Source organism: Lepus europaeus, chromosome 6, assembly GCF_033115175.1.
Source record: "Lepus europaeus isolate LE1 chromosome 6, mLepTim1.pri, whole genome shotgun sequence".
NCBI classification, from domain to species: domain Eukaryota; kingdom Metazoa; phylum Chordata; class Mammalia; order Lagomorpha; family Leporidae; genus Lepus; species Lepus europaeus.
Genome location: NC_084832.1, coordinates 71306466 through 71324298, shown reverse-complemented (window position 1 = coordinate 71324298; position 17833 = coordinate 71306466). Strand labels below are relative to the sequence as shown.

The window sequence follows — 17833 nt, the reverse complement described above, 5'->3', positions numbered from 1 at the left end:
CACACATTTGGGAGATTTGGAATTTCTGGATCCCGGCTTCAGCCTGGCCCAGCCTGCTGTTAAGACTTTTGGGACCAACAGATGCGATTTCTCTTTCTTCTTTCTCTCTCTCTCTCTTTCTCTTTTTTTCTCTCTCTCCTTTCTCTCTTTCTCTGTGTCCCTCTGTGTTGCTTTTTCAAATAAATAATATTTTTAAAAGATAAATTTTTAAAGTTCATTTATTTGAAAGGCATAGTTACAGAGAGGCAGAGGCAGAGAGAGAGAGAGGTCTTCCATCCACTGGCTCACTCTACAAATGGCCACAATGGCCAGAGCTGGGCCAATATGAAGCCAGGAGCCTTGAGCTTCTTCTGGGTCTCCCATGTTGGTACAGGGGCCCAAGGACCTGGCCATTCTCTGCTGCTTTCCCAGACATATTAGCTGGGAGCTGGATCAGATGTGCAGCAGCCAGGTCTCAAACTGCACCCATATGGCATGCAGGCACTGCCCGCAGTGGCTGTACCTGCTATGCCACAGCTCTAACCCCTAAATTTTTTTACCTGCTATGCCACAGCTCCACCCCCTAAATAATTTTTTTTTTAAAGAGAGCACGATATTGGCATAAAGACAGATACATACAGCAATGAATGATTACAGATCTAGAATTAAACTCACTAAACTGCAGTCAACTGATTTCTGTCAAAGGTGCAAAGAATGCGCATTGGGAGAAGGATAGTCTTTTCAGCAAATGGTGCTGGGGAAACTAGATAGCCACATGTAGAATGAGTCTCTCCACTATGTCCAAAAAAATGAATCCCACCAATCTCTATTTATGAAAATCAAGTAAAAATGGATTAAAGTCCTAAATGTAAGACTGGAAACTTTTAAACTACTAGAACAAAACACTGAGGAAATGTTTTGAGACATTAGAATGGGTAAGGATTTTTTTGGAGCAAATCCTCCAAGCAGTGGAAACCAAAATAAAAGCAGGCAAATTGAATTTCATCAAACTAAAGTGCTCCTGCACAGTAAAGGAAACAATCAACAGAGTAAAGAGACAACATACTGAATGGGAGAAAATATCTACACGATATATATCTGACAAACGATTAATAACCAGAATATATAAGGAACACAAGCAACTCAACAGCAAAAAACAAAAAACAATTAAATAATGGGCAGCATATCTAAACAGATATGTCTTAAAGACAACATACAAGCATCCAGTAGTTATAAGAAAAAATACTCAAAATCTCTAATCATCAGGGAAATGCAAATCAAAATCACAATATCATGACACCCCATTAGATTGGCCATAATGGAAAAGACGAAAGATAACAAATGTTAGCGAGGATGTAGAGAACAGGGAACCCTTGCACATTATTGGCAGGAATGTAAATTAATACAGTCATTGTTAAATAGTATGGAGGGTCCTGAAACAAGTAAAAATAGAACTACCATGTGATCCAGTGATCTAAGGGAAATGAAATCATTCTGTCAACAAGATATCTCCACTCCCATGCTTATCTCAGCACTATATACAATAGCCACGAAATGGAAACAACCTAAGTGTCCATCCATCCACTGGTACACACAGACAATGTATTACTTACTACTCAAGTCATAAAAATGATGGAACCTTGTATTCAGAATAGCAAGAATGGAACTGGAGGTCATTAAGTTAAGTAAAATAAGCCAAGCACAGAAAAGACAAATAATGTATGATCTCACTCATATGTGGAATTTAAAGGAAAAGAGATGTCTTAGAAGTTAAAAACAGGGGCCAGCGCTGTGGCACGGCGGGTAAAGCCGCCACTTGCAGTGCCGGCATCCTATATGGGCACTTGTTTGAGACCTGGCTGCTCCACTTCAGATCTAGCTGTTGCTATGGCCTGGGAAAGCAACAGAAGACAGCCCAAGACCTTGGGTCCCTGCACCCACATGGGAGACCAAGAAGAAGCTCTTGGCCCCTAGCTTTGGATCAGCTCAGCTCCAGTAGTTGTGGCCACTTGGGGAGTGAATCAGCATATGGAAGACCTCTGTCTCTGAAGCTCTGCCTTTCAAATAAATAAATAATTTTTTTTAAAAAGTTACAAACATAATGGTGGTTATCAGAGGCTGGGAAAGGAAGGGGGAAGTGAGGGATCAGGAAAGGTGGACTGACGGGTAGCAAATTATAGTTACGTACAGGAAAGAAGTTCTGGGATTTTACATCATGGTGTAAAATAGGGTGACTATATAGATAATGTATTATACATTCCTCTATTTTGAAAAACCCTAGCAGGGACCAGTGTTAGCAATGCAGCAAGTTAACTTGCCACCTGTCCATGCTAGAATCCCACCTTAGGGAGCCAGTTCAAGTCCCAGGTGCTCCACTTCTGACCCAGCTCTGTGCTAATGCACCTGGAAAAGCATCAGAAGACGGCCCAAGTAGTTAAGCCCTTGCCACTTGTGTGGGATACACGAATGGAGTTCTGGGCTCTTGGTTTTGACCGAACTCAACCCTAGCCATCATTACCATTTGGGGAGTGAACCAGTCAACAGAAGATCTCTCTCTCTCTCCTTCTCTGTCACTTTGCATTTTAAATAAGTAAATAAATAAATATTTTCCAAAAAACATAGAAGATACAATTTTGAGTGTTAACAAAAATAAAATGTTAAATGTTTGAGAACATAGATATGTTTACCCTAATTTCAACATTACACAATGGACACCTGTATCAAAATATCACATGGAACCCTATAAATATGTAGTTCTTCTGTGTCATTTTTTTAAAAAAAAAGTATTTTAGTTCAATAGTTTTGGAACATATGCATTATTTCTTTATAAAACATAATTCCCTAGCATCCACAAGACTCTCACCAAACATAGCTGCCATTACTTTCTTGCTATCTTCTTGCAGCATGAGCTTTCAGAAGTCTTCTCATTTGTTTTCCACATTGTAGGACTCGTTCCATCCCTAATAACATGCTATGTGTATTTTCTGTGACCCACAGAACAAGTGTAAGTTAGATGTTCACCCTGCAGTTAAGAAAAAAGGAAGCTCAGATAAATGATTGCTCACAAGTCCTGAGTTAAGACCAGAAGCAATGAAGATGGGATTCAGATCTGCATCTTCCACACTGCCTTGGCATAAGGCAGGGGGGTGAGATGGCTGAAGAGAAAGCCCAGAATCTGAGATTACCAACCCAGCTGTGGGGTGCTCAGCAATGCAGGGTCTTATTCTCTCTATGCTACAAAAATGCTTAAGGCTGACTTTGGTGGGAATTGTGGGGAGGAGTGGCAGGTGGAGAGACAGTGTCACATAGAAGTTCTTACTCTGCTGGGTGGAGAGCACAAAGGAAGGGAGGCAGGAGGAATCAACAGATGCTCGTCGTTCAGGATCCTTCAGAAGTGGGAAGAGTATCATAAAACGGCACTGAGCATCATGATCCTTTTTCCTTCTGTGCAGGGTCTTGGTGAGTAGACAGACTACAGGAAGGGGAGGTGGCAACTGTCAGGTATCATTTGGTAAAGGTTTGGTAGATGCCAGGAATTTTTTTTTTCTGTGTGTATTTTTTTTTAACTTTTATTTAATGAATATAAATTTCCAAAGTACAGCTTATGGATTCCAATGGCTTCCCCCCCACCCCATAACTTCCCTCCCACTCGCAACCCTCCCCTTTCCCATTCCCTTTCCCCTTCCATTCACATCAAGATTCATTTTCAATTCTCTTTATATACAGAAGTATCAGTTTAGTATATATTAAGTAAAAATTTCAACAGTTTGCCCCTACATAGCAACACAAAGTGAAAAATACTGTTGGAGTACTAGTTATAGCATTAAATAACAGTGTACAGCACATTAAGGACAGAGATCCTACATGATATTTTTTAAAAATTGATTAATTTTCTATGCAATTTCCAATTTAACACCAAGTTGTTTTTTTCATTTTCAATTATCTTTATATACAGAAGATTGATTCAGTATATACTAAGTAAAGATTTCATCAGTTTGCACCTACACAGAAACACAAAGTATAAAAATAGTGTTTTAGTGCTAGTTATAGCATTACTTCACATTGGACAACACTTTAAGGACAGATCCCACATGAGACATAAGTACACAGTGACTCCTGTTGTTGATTTAACAATTTGACACTCTTGTTTATGGTGTCAGTAATCTCCCTAGGCTCTAGTCATGAGTTGCCAAGGCTATGGAAGCCTTTAGGGTTCGCCAACATTGAGCTTATTCTGACAGGGTCATAGTCAAAGTGGAAGTTCTCTCCTCCCTTCAGAGAAAGGTACCTCCTTCTTTGATGGCCCCGTTCTTTCCACTGGGATTTCACTCACAGAGATCTTTCATTTAGTCTTCTTTTTTTTTTCCAGGGTGTCTTGGCTTTCCATGCCTACCATACTCTCATGGGCTCTTCAGCCAGATCCGAATGCCTTAAGGGCTGATTCTGTGGCCAGAGTGCTATTTAGGACATCTGCCATTCCATGAGTCTGCTGTGTATCCCGCTTCCCATGTTGGATCGTTTTTTCCCTTTTTGATTCTATCAGTTAGTGTTAGCAGACACTAGTCTTGTTTGTGTGATCCCTTTGACTCTTAGACCTATCAGTGTGATCAATTGTGAACTGAAATTAGTCACTTGGACTAGTGAGATGATGCCAGGAACTTTTTAAACACTATCTTTAATCTTCAGGATCTGAACTGCTACAGAAAGCAGGTGCAAGGAGGTAAATAATTTATCCAAATACATGGAACTAATGAGGGATGGAGGATACCAGGATACCATTCTGACTTCCAACCTTACTCCAGGACACTTAGCTGCCTCTTCTGTGGAGCCTGGGGACCCAAGCGTGAGGTACACCACGCCCAGCACTGAACAGTGAGCAAGGAACATCTGGACAAGCATCAGGCACTGATGATATGGAGGCCTGGCTGTATTTAACACAAAAACAAAGAGCCTGGGGAATGTGAAAGTGAAGTATCTGGGACATGTTGGGGAGGTTGGGCCTTGGCATGGCAAGAACACAGTCACCAATGATTTTGCCTTGCCTTTGTTTAAGTGGGGGCAGAATTTCCAAGGGTAGACAGTGAAAAATAATGTTCAGCTGGAAGCTTGCCATGAATGGCTTGGCTTTGCCAGTGGGATCTGATTAGTATTCTTGAGCTTTCATTAGCATTTGAAGGAAATACCCAAATGACACGAAGCCAAGTCTAATAGCTGAGATTTAGCATTTTAACCCTATTTCTCCAATGCAGTTAACTTGTGATAAAATACTGGTTAAGCACCTCCTTTTCATAAACTATTTCGGGCCTCGACAAGCAAACCATTTATACAAGCACCTCCCCATTCACCTCTGCCACACTAGGCCAGCAGACGTGCCTCTCTGTGGAGTGAATTTACATCATTGGCCGCTGGAGTAGAGAACAGGGAGTATTTTTTCCCAGCCTTGGCTGGCTCAGAGCCAAAGTTGTAAGTGCAAATCCCTGAACATGATCTCACAGTAACTACCCCTTAGGCTGACACAATCCTGCCCCAGAGAGCTGTATTTTATTGCCTCCTTTGTTGGAGATTTTCCATTTTAGGGAGAATTGATAGTGATACTAAGTGTAAACACAACCTCTGCCAGTCAAATTCTGTAAGTTTTTTTTTTTTTTTTTTTTTTTTTTTTTAAGGAGCTGTGCGGTCTTGTGGCCAGTAATAATATTTATATTGAAACTCATGGCTCTTTATTCACAGGGTGAGGGCACTGATGGTCAAGAAAGGAATTCCCTTCCCCATATACAATTCTCTCACATGACTCAAGACAGTAAAAGAGTGCTCTGTGCTCAGAGTTAATCCTGAGGAACTTTCTCAGTTGTCTAAGATTAGGATTAATCCTTTATAAAGTCCCCTTCCACTGAGACAACCTGTACATATCCAAATTTTTCCAAACATCATTTTTTGCTTCTAAAGAAAAAAACAGCTTAATTGAAATATCTCCCATTCCCTTAACTCTATCAAAGGCTTATGGGCATTTTTGTCCAGCTCCTGATGCACTAACCCTACAAAAGAGTACAACTTCCTATTGTATTAAAGAATGTCTCCTTTAGCAAAATATTCAAAATCATTTTACTAGTTGAAGGTTATAGGGGCTAGGTAAATTACAGTGCTCTGTTAGGAGATAAAAATCAACAGTATTGGCCACCTTTCTGATGATAGTATATAAAATCTAAAGTATTAAAGAAACAAGTAGTTACCCCAGGGATATAAATCCTGTGGGTTTTTTTCTACCCCTTCCTTAAAGCTCTATAAAATGGGTTCAGGAGTCTTAGAGTACCACAACCTGAGAGAACCAGTAGGATGCAAAGCAGTAGGGGGAAAAAAATCAGTAAGCTCATTTCTGTGCACCTTCCCCAGTATGCACATAGGCAAGGTTTTTTTCTGTGCATAAGTTTCCAGTTCAAAATTGACTTTCAATTCAGGTCCATGGGGAAAACAATCTGCAAGATGCTTGCAATGTTGGTACCTGTCACTGAGGTGTAAAAGTGGTATGGGATCTCATAAGCCTCAAGCTATGACATTAAAAAAAAAATTTGGCTATTCTTTTGAGTGACATGAGGAAAAGGCCTGAGACAAGAGGCAAAATTATGTTTTTTATACAATACATCATTCCCAACACCTCACATAGCCTTGAGGATCTCTTGGGGAAGAAAGAAGCAGAAGCGATTTCTTGGGATACAGTTTAGCAGACCATTTTTCACAAGCTAACCAGGGAGTTTCTAACAGCAGCACTCAAGCCCACCTATTTTGTCATCTTCTAGAGAAAAAATTTAACAAATATTTTTACCAGAGTTTGGGGAATAAAACACAGCAACATGTGATATTAGGTAATACAATCGTGTGTGTGTGTGTGTGTGTGTGTGTTGTTTTCAGAAGGAACATTATTCGGTGATGTAAAAACAATCTTGAATAATACAGAGATAAGAAACTTCTCTGTCTTCCATAGGAGTGTCATGTTTCCATGGTGATGAAAACAGCTTTTGATACCAGATTAACCAAGGTGATTGCGGGCTTCCTGCTTTCTCATTCCATGTAACAGAGAGATGCACAGAAGGAAAGGGGAGACCATTGGCACACTTGATAGGCAGACAGAAAAATGCCAGGAAGCTTGAGTTATGGTTTCCAGATTTTGCTATGGTAATGCTCTTCACAGAAATGATATACCCAGTGCTCATTATTCTACATTAAGTGGCATTCTATTTCAGAAATTTTACAAAACATAAAATATCTAATAAAAATCAAGAGTACCTCCTTATATCATAAAGTTTCCACTGCTTTCTAGATAAACGTACCTGGTTTTCACTCTTCTTAGGTATACCTACTCAAAACGCCCTGCATCCACACCCACCCAGGAATTTCCCCTGATGGTACTACCTCATTGTATAAATCCCCAACTCACTTTCTCAGCACAAGCTTCTGCATCTGCCAGTGTGGAGGCCAATCTTTTCTCCACCGTGTCCTTCGATTTAGGAGGGCTGGGCTCATGCTTCGCCTCCTCCTGACTTCAGTCCTCAATATGCACTTGCTTAGCCTGTCACAAGTGCAACAATGGCTCCCAAACCTGACTTTACATCAGAATCATTCTACGCAGCATACTGGGCCTCATTCTAAAACTACAGAGTCCACTTCAGTCAGGTAGAGAGAACTGAAATGTATGGTTCTAATAAATGTAGAAGTACTTCTGATGCACTGCCAGTTTTGGAAGTCAATGGTGTATGGCTTTAGTTTGTTTCTATTTTGGTTTTCTGTCCCCTATGGATAGTTTTAGCCACTTATGTGCATCAGGTGTTTTTAAGTAGGATAATTAGATATCCACAAATACATCTTGCAGCATATGTTAACATGCAAATTCCTAGGTACCAGGGCAGCGAGGTCTATCAAATCTGAGCCTGTGGGTAGGACTAAGAAGTTGTATTTTAACAAGTTTCCTCCTCCCTGTATAGGAGAACTACTGTCCTATCAGGAGTAAAACTGGAATATCCACAGGGACCAGGTGAGTCACTTCAATGTGTGAGGCAGGCTCGTGAGAAGAGTGACCAAATGGAAATTGGTAACCTATGTAGGCAATCCTCAGCCTGGGAAGGTTGTTGCTATTTTGTCATCCTAGAAACAAGATCCAGTAATGCCTATGTTTTGGATTTTTCAGGAGCTAGAAATTCAAAGAAATTTAATTTTTCATAATTAAAAAAAAAAAGTCAACAACCACAGCTACCAATGGAAACTTGTGTGCTCTGCCTCTGAGGGTTTTTCCCATAAGCTCCTAGTCTCTGGTAAGTTGCAAAGTCATGTGTCCTTGGGCACCCAATTACATGAATTCTTATACATACAGTAGAAGATGATGATCCACACAGCAAAGCAGAATTCAGGATTGCAAAGTCTTATTGTAATTTAATGTCTGAATCCCTTATTTTAGCATCCCCTCCCAGGGCTGATGACATCCCAAATCACATCATCATCAGCCAGACCTCCTGCCTGTGCTGTTCATACCTGAATGTATTTGGCTACCTTTACTAGGATATCCAACAAATGTCTCTACTGCAACATGTCCCCAGATAAAATTGTCATCTTCTAGTGCAATCCCACAAAGTGCTCATTTCTTTGTGTTTTCTGAGCAAATATCAAGTCTATCCATTCAGCTACTGAAGCCAGCAACCTTGGTGTCATTGTTAGCTCGTTGCCCTTTCTAACAACTCCAACACTGAATCATCTGCCAAGTCTTGCTAACTCTGCCACCACCAGTGTTAATCACATGAGCTGTCACATTTTCAAGGCAAGGTTCCTATATCATTTTCATTATGCATGACCAACAAATTTGATTTTATAAAGAAAATCCTGCTCTATTTCTATGGGCTGAGGCCCAGTTAAGCTCTCCTCCTTGGCTGAAAGTTGAGTTTCTTGGAAGAAAATAATTTATTATAAACTAAATCCACATCTTAAAAATGAATTTGAACACTTGCATGGCATACAGGATTGTGGTAACTGATCCTGAACAAACAGAGTTTTAACAATGGATCTGGTAGCCTCCTTTTCATGTTCAAAAAATAAAAGGGTTCTGAGTTTAGCAAATAAACAGATGACTCTAGGGGTCACACTCTCTAGGTTCTCTTTTGAGGAATTCCTGGCCACAGGTGTCTTTCCCAGTCCACATGTGGATCTAGAGAAATCGGGATGCAAGGCTGAAGTCCCAGCAGCAATTGAGACCAGCTGAGAACACAGGCTGTAGTCCCAGTTTCCAAAATATTCCAGTAGGTTTGCTTCCAATGTCAAAATAATGACTCCTACAGCCCAGCATATGAAGAATCGACACCCATTGGCAGTAGTAAGCATAGAACATTAGTTGAGAACTTCTAGTTCCTTTATAAAGTATGTTAAGTATCTACAGGTTCCATCATCTTGGCACCCTCAAAGAAAAGTTATATAATTTAATCTGAAAATTAGGATAAGTCTAAAGTAAGTAACTTTCTCAAACAAAAAGTTAGTAAATTCTCAACATAGTCCTACTAAAAGAGGGAATACATGTTTATTAAACAAAAATGGATTACCATTTTCACAGTCAAAACAGTATTTGCTTTAACAATAAAACGTATGCATAAGAATATTTTAGTAAAATATAAAACAAACATTTTTCTCCCCTTATTTTTAACATAGTATTCACAGGGAGGGCAAGGAGAAAAATAAAGAAAGCAAAGATCTGCCAGTCTGCCAACAAAGATTCAAAGCAAAATGTATCTGTTAGGTGTCATTTCAAGCAAAGGATGGTGAAATGCAAAAGTAAACACATCAATTTATTCTCTAGTAGTCAAGTGAGGAAGTAATCACCTCCTCCAGCGTCTCTCTAGATACCTCAGTTTGGATGGTGAATAAAGAAGGAAGCTCTCTAAAATGTCCAATCTACAAAAGATATCACCTAGAAATAAGTGGCAGTAATTCACAGGGATACTAAAAATAGGAATCACATGGCAGCTTCTGTACTCTGTGACACAGGCTTATCAATGTACTTTCCCAATCTTATCACTTTATCAAGTCCACATGGGTCTTCATTAGTATGCTTTTTTCATAACATGTGGAATATTTTTCGAGGACACAAAGGAGTGAGGGTCACTGAGGCCATGTGTTCTTGCTGCTCTCAGGCTGGGGGAGATGCAAGCATGTGTGAAGATAAGTGACAGTGCACCGTTGGCACTTTCGCCACCTGTCTTTCCATCTGTAGGAGCTTTTCACACATTTATCAGAAGCCATACAAGGCCAACTCTTTTGATATTAGGTCTCTGGGTATAGTTTTCAAACTCATTCTTTGTTCCACTCTTCCAGTGTTGTCAAGCTGCACCCAGTAGGGGGTCTACAGTGTGAATTTAAAACATGTGCTATTAATATGCCCAAAACTGTTGCTGCAAAGGAGGAAAAACAAACCACATTAATTGAATCCTGGCCTATTGCTCTAATGTCACAAGTGTATTTTCCAGGTCCTAAAACAATATAAAATGATTTATAAAATCATGTGGAATCTGCCGGTGAATAAACCTTCAGGCCATAAAAACATGTTATTTATTATTATTAAAGTGATTATTTCCTCACAACAATTCTGCAACAAAAACCACACAAAGTAAGGGTGGATCAACAATTTAAAAAACAAGGTTTTAACCTTTTCTTACGTTTACCCTAGTCTGTCTGCAGGAATACTGGTGGTCATTAGCAGCATTATACTATCTGTGGAGGGGCAGGTGTTTGGTACAGTGGTTAAGTTGCTGCTGGAGAAGCCTGCATCCCACATCACAGTGCCTGGTTCAAGTGCCAGCTATTTACTTCAGATCCAGCAGCTTTCTGCTAATGAGTACCGTGGGAGCAGAAGATGATGGCTCAAATGCTTGTACCCCTGCCACACACGTGGGAGACCTGGATTGAGTTTTAGGTCCTGGCTTCAGGCTGGCCCAGCCATAGCTATTGCGAGCATTTGGGAAGTGAACCAGAAGGTGGTAGACCTCTGTCTGTCTCTCTATTTCTCTCCATCTGTCTTTCAATTAAAAATGAAAAAAAAAAAAACTGAATAAAAGTTAAAATCTGAAACATCATGTTTTAACATTTCCTTATCTTCTATTTTCAATTTTTTCTCATGAATGTTTTTGGGAAGGTAACTATTATTCTCATTTTATAGATGTCATATGGAGATAATAACAGTACCTACCTCCAAAACATTGCTTGAGGAATTCATTTAGATCAGCCACATTAAGTACATAAAGTATTTGGCATATTACTTATTGAGTGCTCAAAACATGTTAGCTATTATTAATATCCAAAAGTATTAGCAACTATATTAAGGCTATCAGAAATTCACTTTAAGCAAGCCCATCTGGTTTGGATTTTCCACTAGAATTAGATAGTTCTAACAGAGAACGAAGATGCCTCCATTTATATACACTAATCAATCAGCCTGCAATGCTGTTTCCCTCGCTACCTGTGACTGAATCTTCTATCTGGATAATTATTCATCTTTAGATTTTTATTTAGCCAGCACATCTTCTGGGGTAACCAGTCTCCAATCTTCCCCAAATTCCTTCTACGTGCTCCAATCCAAATCCCAATCACTGGCTTCTATGTCTGCAACTTCATCACACTTTCTGAGGGCAAGAATCATGTGAGTGTCTTCAGACTACATTCTGAGCACAATGAGTGAGCACAGTGCCACAACGTATTGGGTGTTCAATAAACACTGCTGCGTGAGGATGTCTGCTCGCCCCAGTCAGCCAGGTTGGTGATTGGAAAAATAGCTTTTGATCTTGTGTGAGGACTATTGCCAGTCTGAGAGAGAAAGCAGCAGCCAGTTATGAGGCCAGCTGGGGGTGACAGTGGTGAAATAAGATGTAGTATCCGAGAAGCTCTGAGTAACAGCAGGCAGACTGACAGGAGAGGCAATCAGCTCCACAGGAAATCAGTCTGCATCTGGTCACGGAAGGTCCCGCAGAGTCACACCAGACTCATGGGTTCTGGATATTCTGGATCGCTAGAAAGCAGCCCTGCAGTGTGAGGAATGAGAGCCTGGGTGAGCTGCGCCTTGTACGAAATCCTAGGAACCAGCACAGCTCTTGGTCCCAGTCTAAGAGCCTTCCCATCAGAGTATTAATGAAACCCAGTCCACTCTGTAAAAGGGTCCAGTCTGACCCAGGGACTCCTGAATACTTACCAGACAGTTGGGATGGGTTGTGCACGTTTGGTCCAACATGGAATTGCAGTGCTGAGGAATAAATGCTGAGACTTTGGGGATGGCCGGTGGCAAATGAATTGAAATGTTCTGATTCGTTACGGCAGCTGCATCATAGGAAGGGATGACTTTAGAATAGTAACTGACAGCATGGAAGGAATTGAGAGAGAGCGCTGCTTTACGAAGATCACCAACAGCATTCTCTGAAGTGGAGCTAGACTGACCTTTCAGAAGAAAGAAAATAAATATCTGTCAGTGCTGTACACACAATTCTATAACTCTGGACTACTGCATTTGAGATAAATTGTCCTCTATTTCATTTACTTATGTTAATACCTGTACTATAGCTATACCCAAATGCTGATAGGACAACAAACTGAATGGTGTAGTGGTGACATGTAGTGCAACACACACACTATAACTCAGTGCTCCTGTGTCATAAAAGAGATTTTTTAGCAGAGCAGATCTCAGTGAACTTTGGGCTATGTACGGTGTGTGTGTGTGTGTGTGTGTGTCTGGCTTTCCTCAGTCAACATGGAGCATCCTGTGACACAAGGAAGAATTTTCCAAAGAACAACTCAGTTTAGTCATGAGTAACATTTGGTTGATCATCACTGAAGTGGGTTATATCATTACACATTTAAATTCTGCATAATAACTAGAAGACAACACAGCTTTAAATGTACAATGTTAACAATATAATTTCAAGAAACACTGTGAATAACTATTTTCTTTCAGGCATGAGTAATAGTGCAAGCAAAATAACAGAATTTTATGTGTACTTTAAATACTAATGTCTCTAGAATATTTGTGAAAAACAGTTTAAGCAAGTATGTTAGGGATTTACAGGAAAGAACACAGATGAGCAAGCTGATGAAGTCTAAACTCATCTGTGTTACAGAACAGGCTTAACACAGAAACCTTGGGACTTTGGGTGGTCATTTAGTTTCCCCACCCTGCAGTGTCCTGATCTGGGTAGTGAAAGTGAAGTTTGGAAGACTTAAGCTGATTGCAACTCTTCTGATCTTCTTTCAAAATCAATTTGGCAACATGCATTAAGATGTATATATATACACACACACACACACACACATACACACACTCATGTTTTCTGTTCTCTAACTCACTCACAGACTACTCACAATCCAGCCCGAGGAAAAGTCCAAAATAGAAGAAATTCTATATATAGGAAAGTATTTCCAATCACATGATAAACAAACTCACTCTCGCCTCAAACTGCTATATATAGCAATAGGATAGTTAAGGAAATTACTAAATCATGTGATAAACTATTAAAACCATTAAAATGGTGAGGAGGGATTCACCATTAAGTACATATGACATAAAGTAAAAGAATCAGTAGACAAAACAAGATGTCTACATAAGGTTGCCAATATAGGAAAACATAAACCAGAAAAAGACATGAAGGAAATGCAAAATGAACACAAGGATTAGCTTACCAGGGTCAGTAAAGGATCCATTCTGCTTTTCAAATGGAAAAATGTATATTCACAACAAAATTAATGTAGTTGGAGACCATTAAGCTTAGTGAAATAAGCCAGTCCCGAAAAGAAAACTATCAAGTCTTCCATGATTTGTGGTAACTAATATACAGAGTACAAAAAAATTTAATATATATGAGTGAAATTGACATTCTGGCATTTGATTATTGTTTATAGTCCTTGTCTATACTCCTGAGGAACAGTGGTTTTACTAGTTACTACTTATTGAATTATTTATTTAGCAGAGGGTTACATTTGTGATCATAAAGTAAATTGAGAATATGTCATTGCAAAAATTAAAAGAAAAACAAAAAAGGGAGGGAGAGGGAGGGTGAGAGTGATGGGAGTAGGGTTGGCAGTATCATTATGTTCTTTTTTTTTAAAACAGGTAGAGTTATAGACAGTGAAAAAGACAGAGAGAAAGGTCTTCCTTCCGTTGGTTCACTCCCCAAATGGCCGCTATGGCCAGTGCTGCACCGATCCGAAGTCAGGAGCTTCATCCTGGTCTCCCATGCGGGTGCAGGAGCCCACGCACTTGGGCCATCCTCCACTGCACTCCTGGGCCAAAGCAGAGAGCTGGACTGGAAGAGGAGCAACCAGGACTAGAACCCAGCGCCCACATGGGATGCCAGCACCGCAGGCGGAGGATTAACCAAGTGAGCCATGGCACCAGCCCTCATTATGTTCTTAAAACTGTACATAAAATTTGTCCCATTTATATAAATAAAATTTTTTCTAAAAGATTTTTAAAAATGAAATGGAAGGTTAGATGCATTGACCTCCAAGGTCTCCTTTGTTTTGAACAAGCCATAAGTCTGTGGTCCCAGTATACCTGATTCTTCCCAAGAGGCATCTCTTCAGCTGATGCAATGCCATAAGACACTGAGGCATGCAAAAGCCTGAACTCACTGCCATGATCAGGATGTTTCAGAGTTTCTCAAGAGTATAAATAGCACTGGACGTACAAGAAATACCTTTGACAGGCATATGCCTGTGGCTTGAGCCGCATCTGATTTAATCAGGGTTGATTTGATCATCCCACATTATATTCAGCCATAGCTACATAAAGTAGTTTAACCATGGCTCATGGCAACTTTTTTCCTACTCTCCCCTCTTGCATAGGTCAGGGAAAAAGTCTAAATGTAGTAATAAAAAAACTTGAGGCTTATTTGATTATGTGAAAAAGGAAGCTGTGTTGTTCTGTGTTTGGCTTTCTCTGCTGACTTTAGACACCAACCCTAGAAACCTCATTTCTTCCTGTGGCTCCAACTGCTTTCCCAAACACGCATTGCACCTTTACCATAGAACTGAAAATACTGTGTGGACCATGTTTGGCTTTATGACTCTGCCACTAATTTAGGAGCTGTGTAAGAACAAGAACTGCATCTTATTCACCCTTGTGCCATCATCTTTGAGCAGGGACACTGAAGCCGGGAACAAGGGAGTGGACTTGACATCAGCAGGGGAAAGATGTAAGGAATGGCATTCCCTGCACTGGGGCAGTGTTGAGTGAGGGCAGAATCCCTTGAGGAAGTCGGTCATGGGTCACCTAAGACTAATAGGCTGAAGAGATAGGCTTTCCTGTCCTCCAGCATCTAACACTCAGGCTAGGAGGGCCATATCTTATGGCTTCTCAATGGAGAGTAACCTTCAGAAATGCAAAAGTCACACACTGGTCACTGTTTTTTCCTTCTGGTTCTAGTTTGCCCCCTGTTCTTATTTCTTGTAAGTATATGAGCATCCTAGGCTTATATAACTCATTTGACAAAAAATGCCTCTTGGTGAGTGAACGTGTTCCATAAGGAATACTGCATAATGAGTATTTTTTGAGTACCTATTATGTACTGGTTAGAGCTCTTGGTATTACAACTACAGCAATGACCAGTATAAGGAAAATGACTGCTGTCATGGAGCTGACATTATGATGAGAAAGAAGAAGTAATAAGCAACATATATGAGGAATATTAGTAAGTGTTAGGCGCTATGAAGACAAATACAGCAGAGGAAAGTGGGTGAAGTTATGGAGTGCACTACGTGTGTGGTGGGGAGGAGTGCGGTTGTCACTAGGTAGCTGAGAAGGACTCACTGAAAAGGTGACATTTAAGGAGGTAAATAAGTTAACATGTTAATGTCCACCATAGGCAGTACTAAACTAACAGGAATACAGTCAACTCTGCACACGCTAGAGATGTGAGAAACTGCAGACCAACAATTCTCGGGGGGAAAAAAACTATACCTTACACTGAATATGGATGGACTTCTTTCTCTTGTCATTATCCCTAAATAACTACTCTCTGCATAGCACTTGCATTGTTTTAGATGCCTAAGTACTCTAGAGATGTGTAGAACATACAGGTAGATGTGTGTAGGTTATACCCAAGTCCTACACCACTGCATACAAGGGATCTGAGCGTCCGTGGAGTGTGGTATCTAGGGAACCATCCCTAGGCTGATAGATGACTATACCTTTGTCTCCTTTAGATTCTATTCATTTTGTAAAGTCACCACTGGGCTTTTCATCTATTATTAGGGTGAACTCTCTGGGATTATGGTTCATTTGGGGCCCATTTCTGGGATTACACTAACCAAATGTCCATGACCACCTGTGTGCTTCAAGCTGACAGCCAACAGGCCTCACGATATAATTTTCCAGGTTATCAGGGAATGCATAAGAACCCAGGTGTGAGCAGGGCATCCTTGCAGGCCCACACACCCCTGTGAGTGATGCAAGCGTTGGGCAGCACTCACCTCTCACAGCTTCATCCAAGGAGCTCCCTGCAGCAGGAACAGGATACACATTCAGGCACTTATTTGCCAGGAATTTGATGCCTCTCATAGGTGAGCAATTGCTTGCCAATACACTGCTGTCCCTTGAAAAGACATAAAAAATACTTTGCGCATTTCTCTGGGAAGACAATACGCGTATCTCTGACTTCAGCTGTTCTTCTCCCATTCATGTTCTCAACAACACAGGCATAGCATCAACTAGATATTACTTAAGTATGAGAATGCAGGGCTGAACAGGATTCATGATGATTTGTCAAGGCTGCATCAGAACAAGAGTTTTTCTTTATGTACATATTCTAATACATCTAAATAAGTAAGCAATTATTGGGCACACCGCACTGGACTTAGTAGTCTAAGGACTGCCAACTGAACTACAGCTAGATGCTCCAGGGACTGCAACTCCCTGGACACAGGAATACAGTGCCCATAGTGGATTTCCTATCACTACAGTCATGAGCAGCGAGGCCTCATTTTAAGAGCCTCAGAAATAACAGAGAAGTAAGGGTGAATCTGGAACAAGACAAGGATGTCCATTGTCACCACTCTTCTTCAATACAGCACTGGAAGTCTTAACAAGAGCAATTAGGGAGGAGAAAGAAAGGGCATTGAAATTGGAAAGGAAAAAAGCCGAAAAAGTCATATCCATGTTTGCATATGATGTGATGTTTTACATAGAAAAATCAAAATAGTCCACCTTATTGATAAACCAGTAAGGTGGCAGGATACAAAATAAACATGTAAAAACAGTAGCATTTTTATACACCAATCATTATCTTGCTGAAACAGAAATCAAGAAAGAAATTCTATTCACAATAGCTACCAAAAAAATCAAATATTTAGGAATAAATTTCAACAAAAAGTAAAAGATGTCTCCAATGAAAATTATAAAATGTTGATGAAAGAAATTATTAAAAACACAAAAACCCTATATAAATTTTAAAAATTTTTTAAAAAACACAAAAAATGGAAAATTTTTCCTTCCTATAATTAATGTAATTAAAATCTCTATATTACCTAAGGCAATCTACAGATTCAATGCAATCCCTATCAAAAAGCCAATTACATTCATTATAGAATTAAAAGTAATCCTAAGATTCAAATAGAATAATAAAAGACCCAGAATAGTTAAAGTGATCTTAAGCCAAAAACAAAACAAGAAAAAGCTGATGCCATCACAATACCTGATTTCAAAACACACCACAAAGCTATACTAATTAAAAAAGCATGGTGCTCCGCTTGGGAGACCTGGAGGAGGCTCCTGGCTCCTGGCTTCGGATTGGCACAGCTCCGGCCATTGCAGCCATCTGGGGTGTGAACCAGCAGATGGAAGACTCTC

At 40.1% G+C, this 17833-nt stretch overlaps 1 protein-coding gene across 1 annotated transcript in view; it reads right to left on the bottom strand.

Annotated features, from left to right (window-relative positions):
- The window catches only part of SOHLH2 (spermatogenesis and oogenesis specific basic helix-loop-helix 2), a 67918-nt gene that overhangs the window by 9734 nt on the left and 40351 nt on the right, over positions 1 to 17833 (bottom strand). Inside the window, exons 9-11 of the mRNA XM_062195180.1 lie at positions 16459 to 16580; positions 12191 to 12432; positions 3299 to 3365 (exon numbers count right to left, since the gene is read on the bottom strand). Coding sequence (XP_062051164.1) covers positions 3299 to 3365; positions 12191 to 12432; positions 16459 to 16580 — 431 coding nt within the window. The remainder of the gene's footprint in view (positions 1 to 3298; positions 3366 to 12190; positions 12433 to 16458; positions 16581 to 17833) is intronic.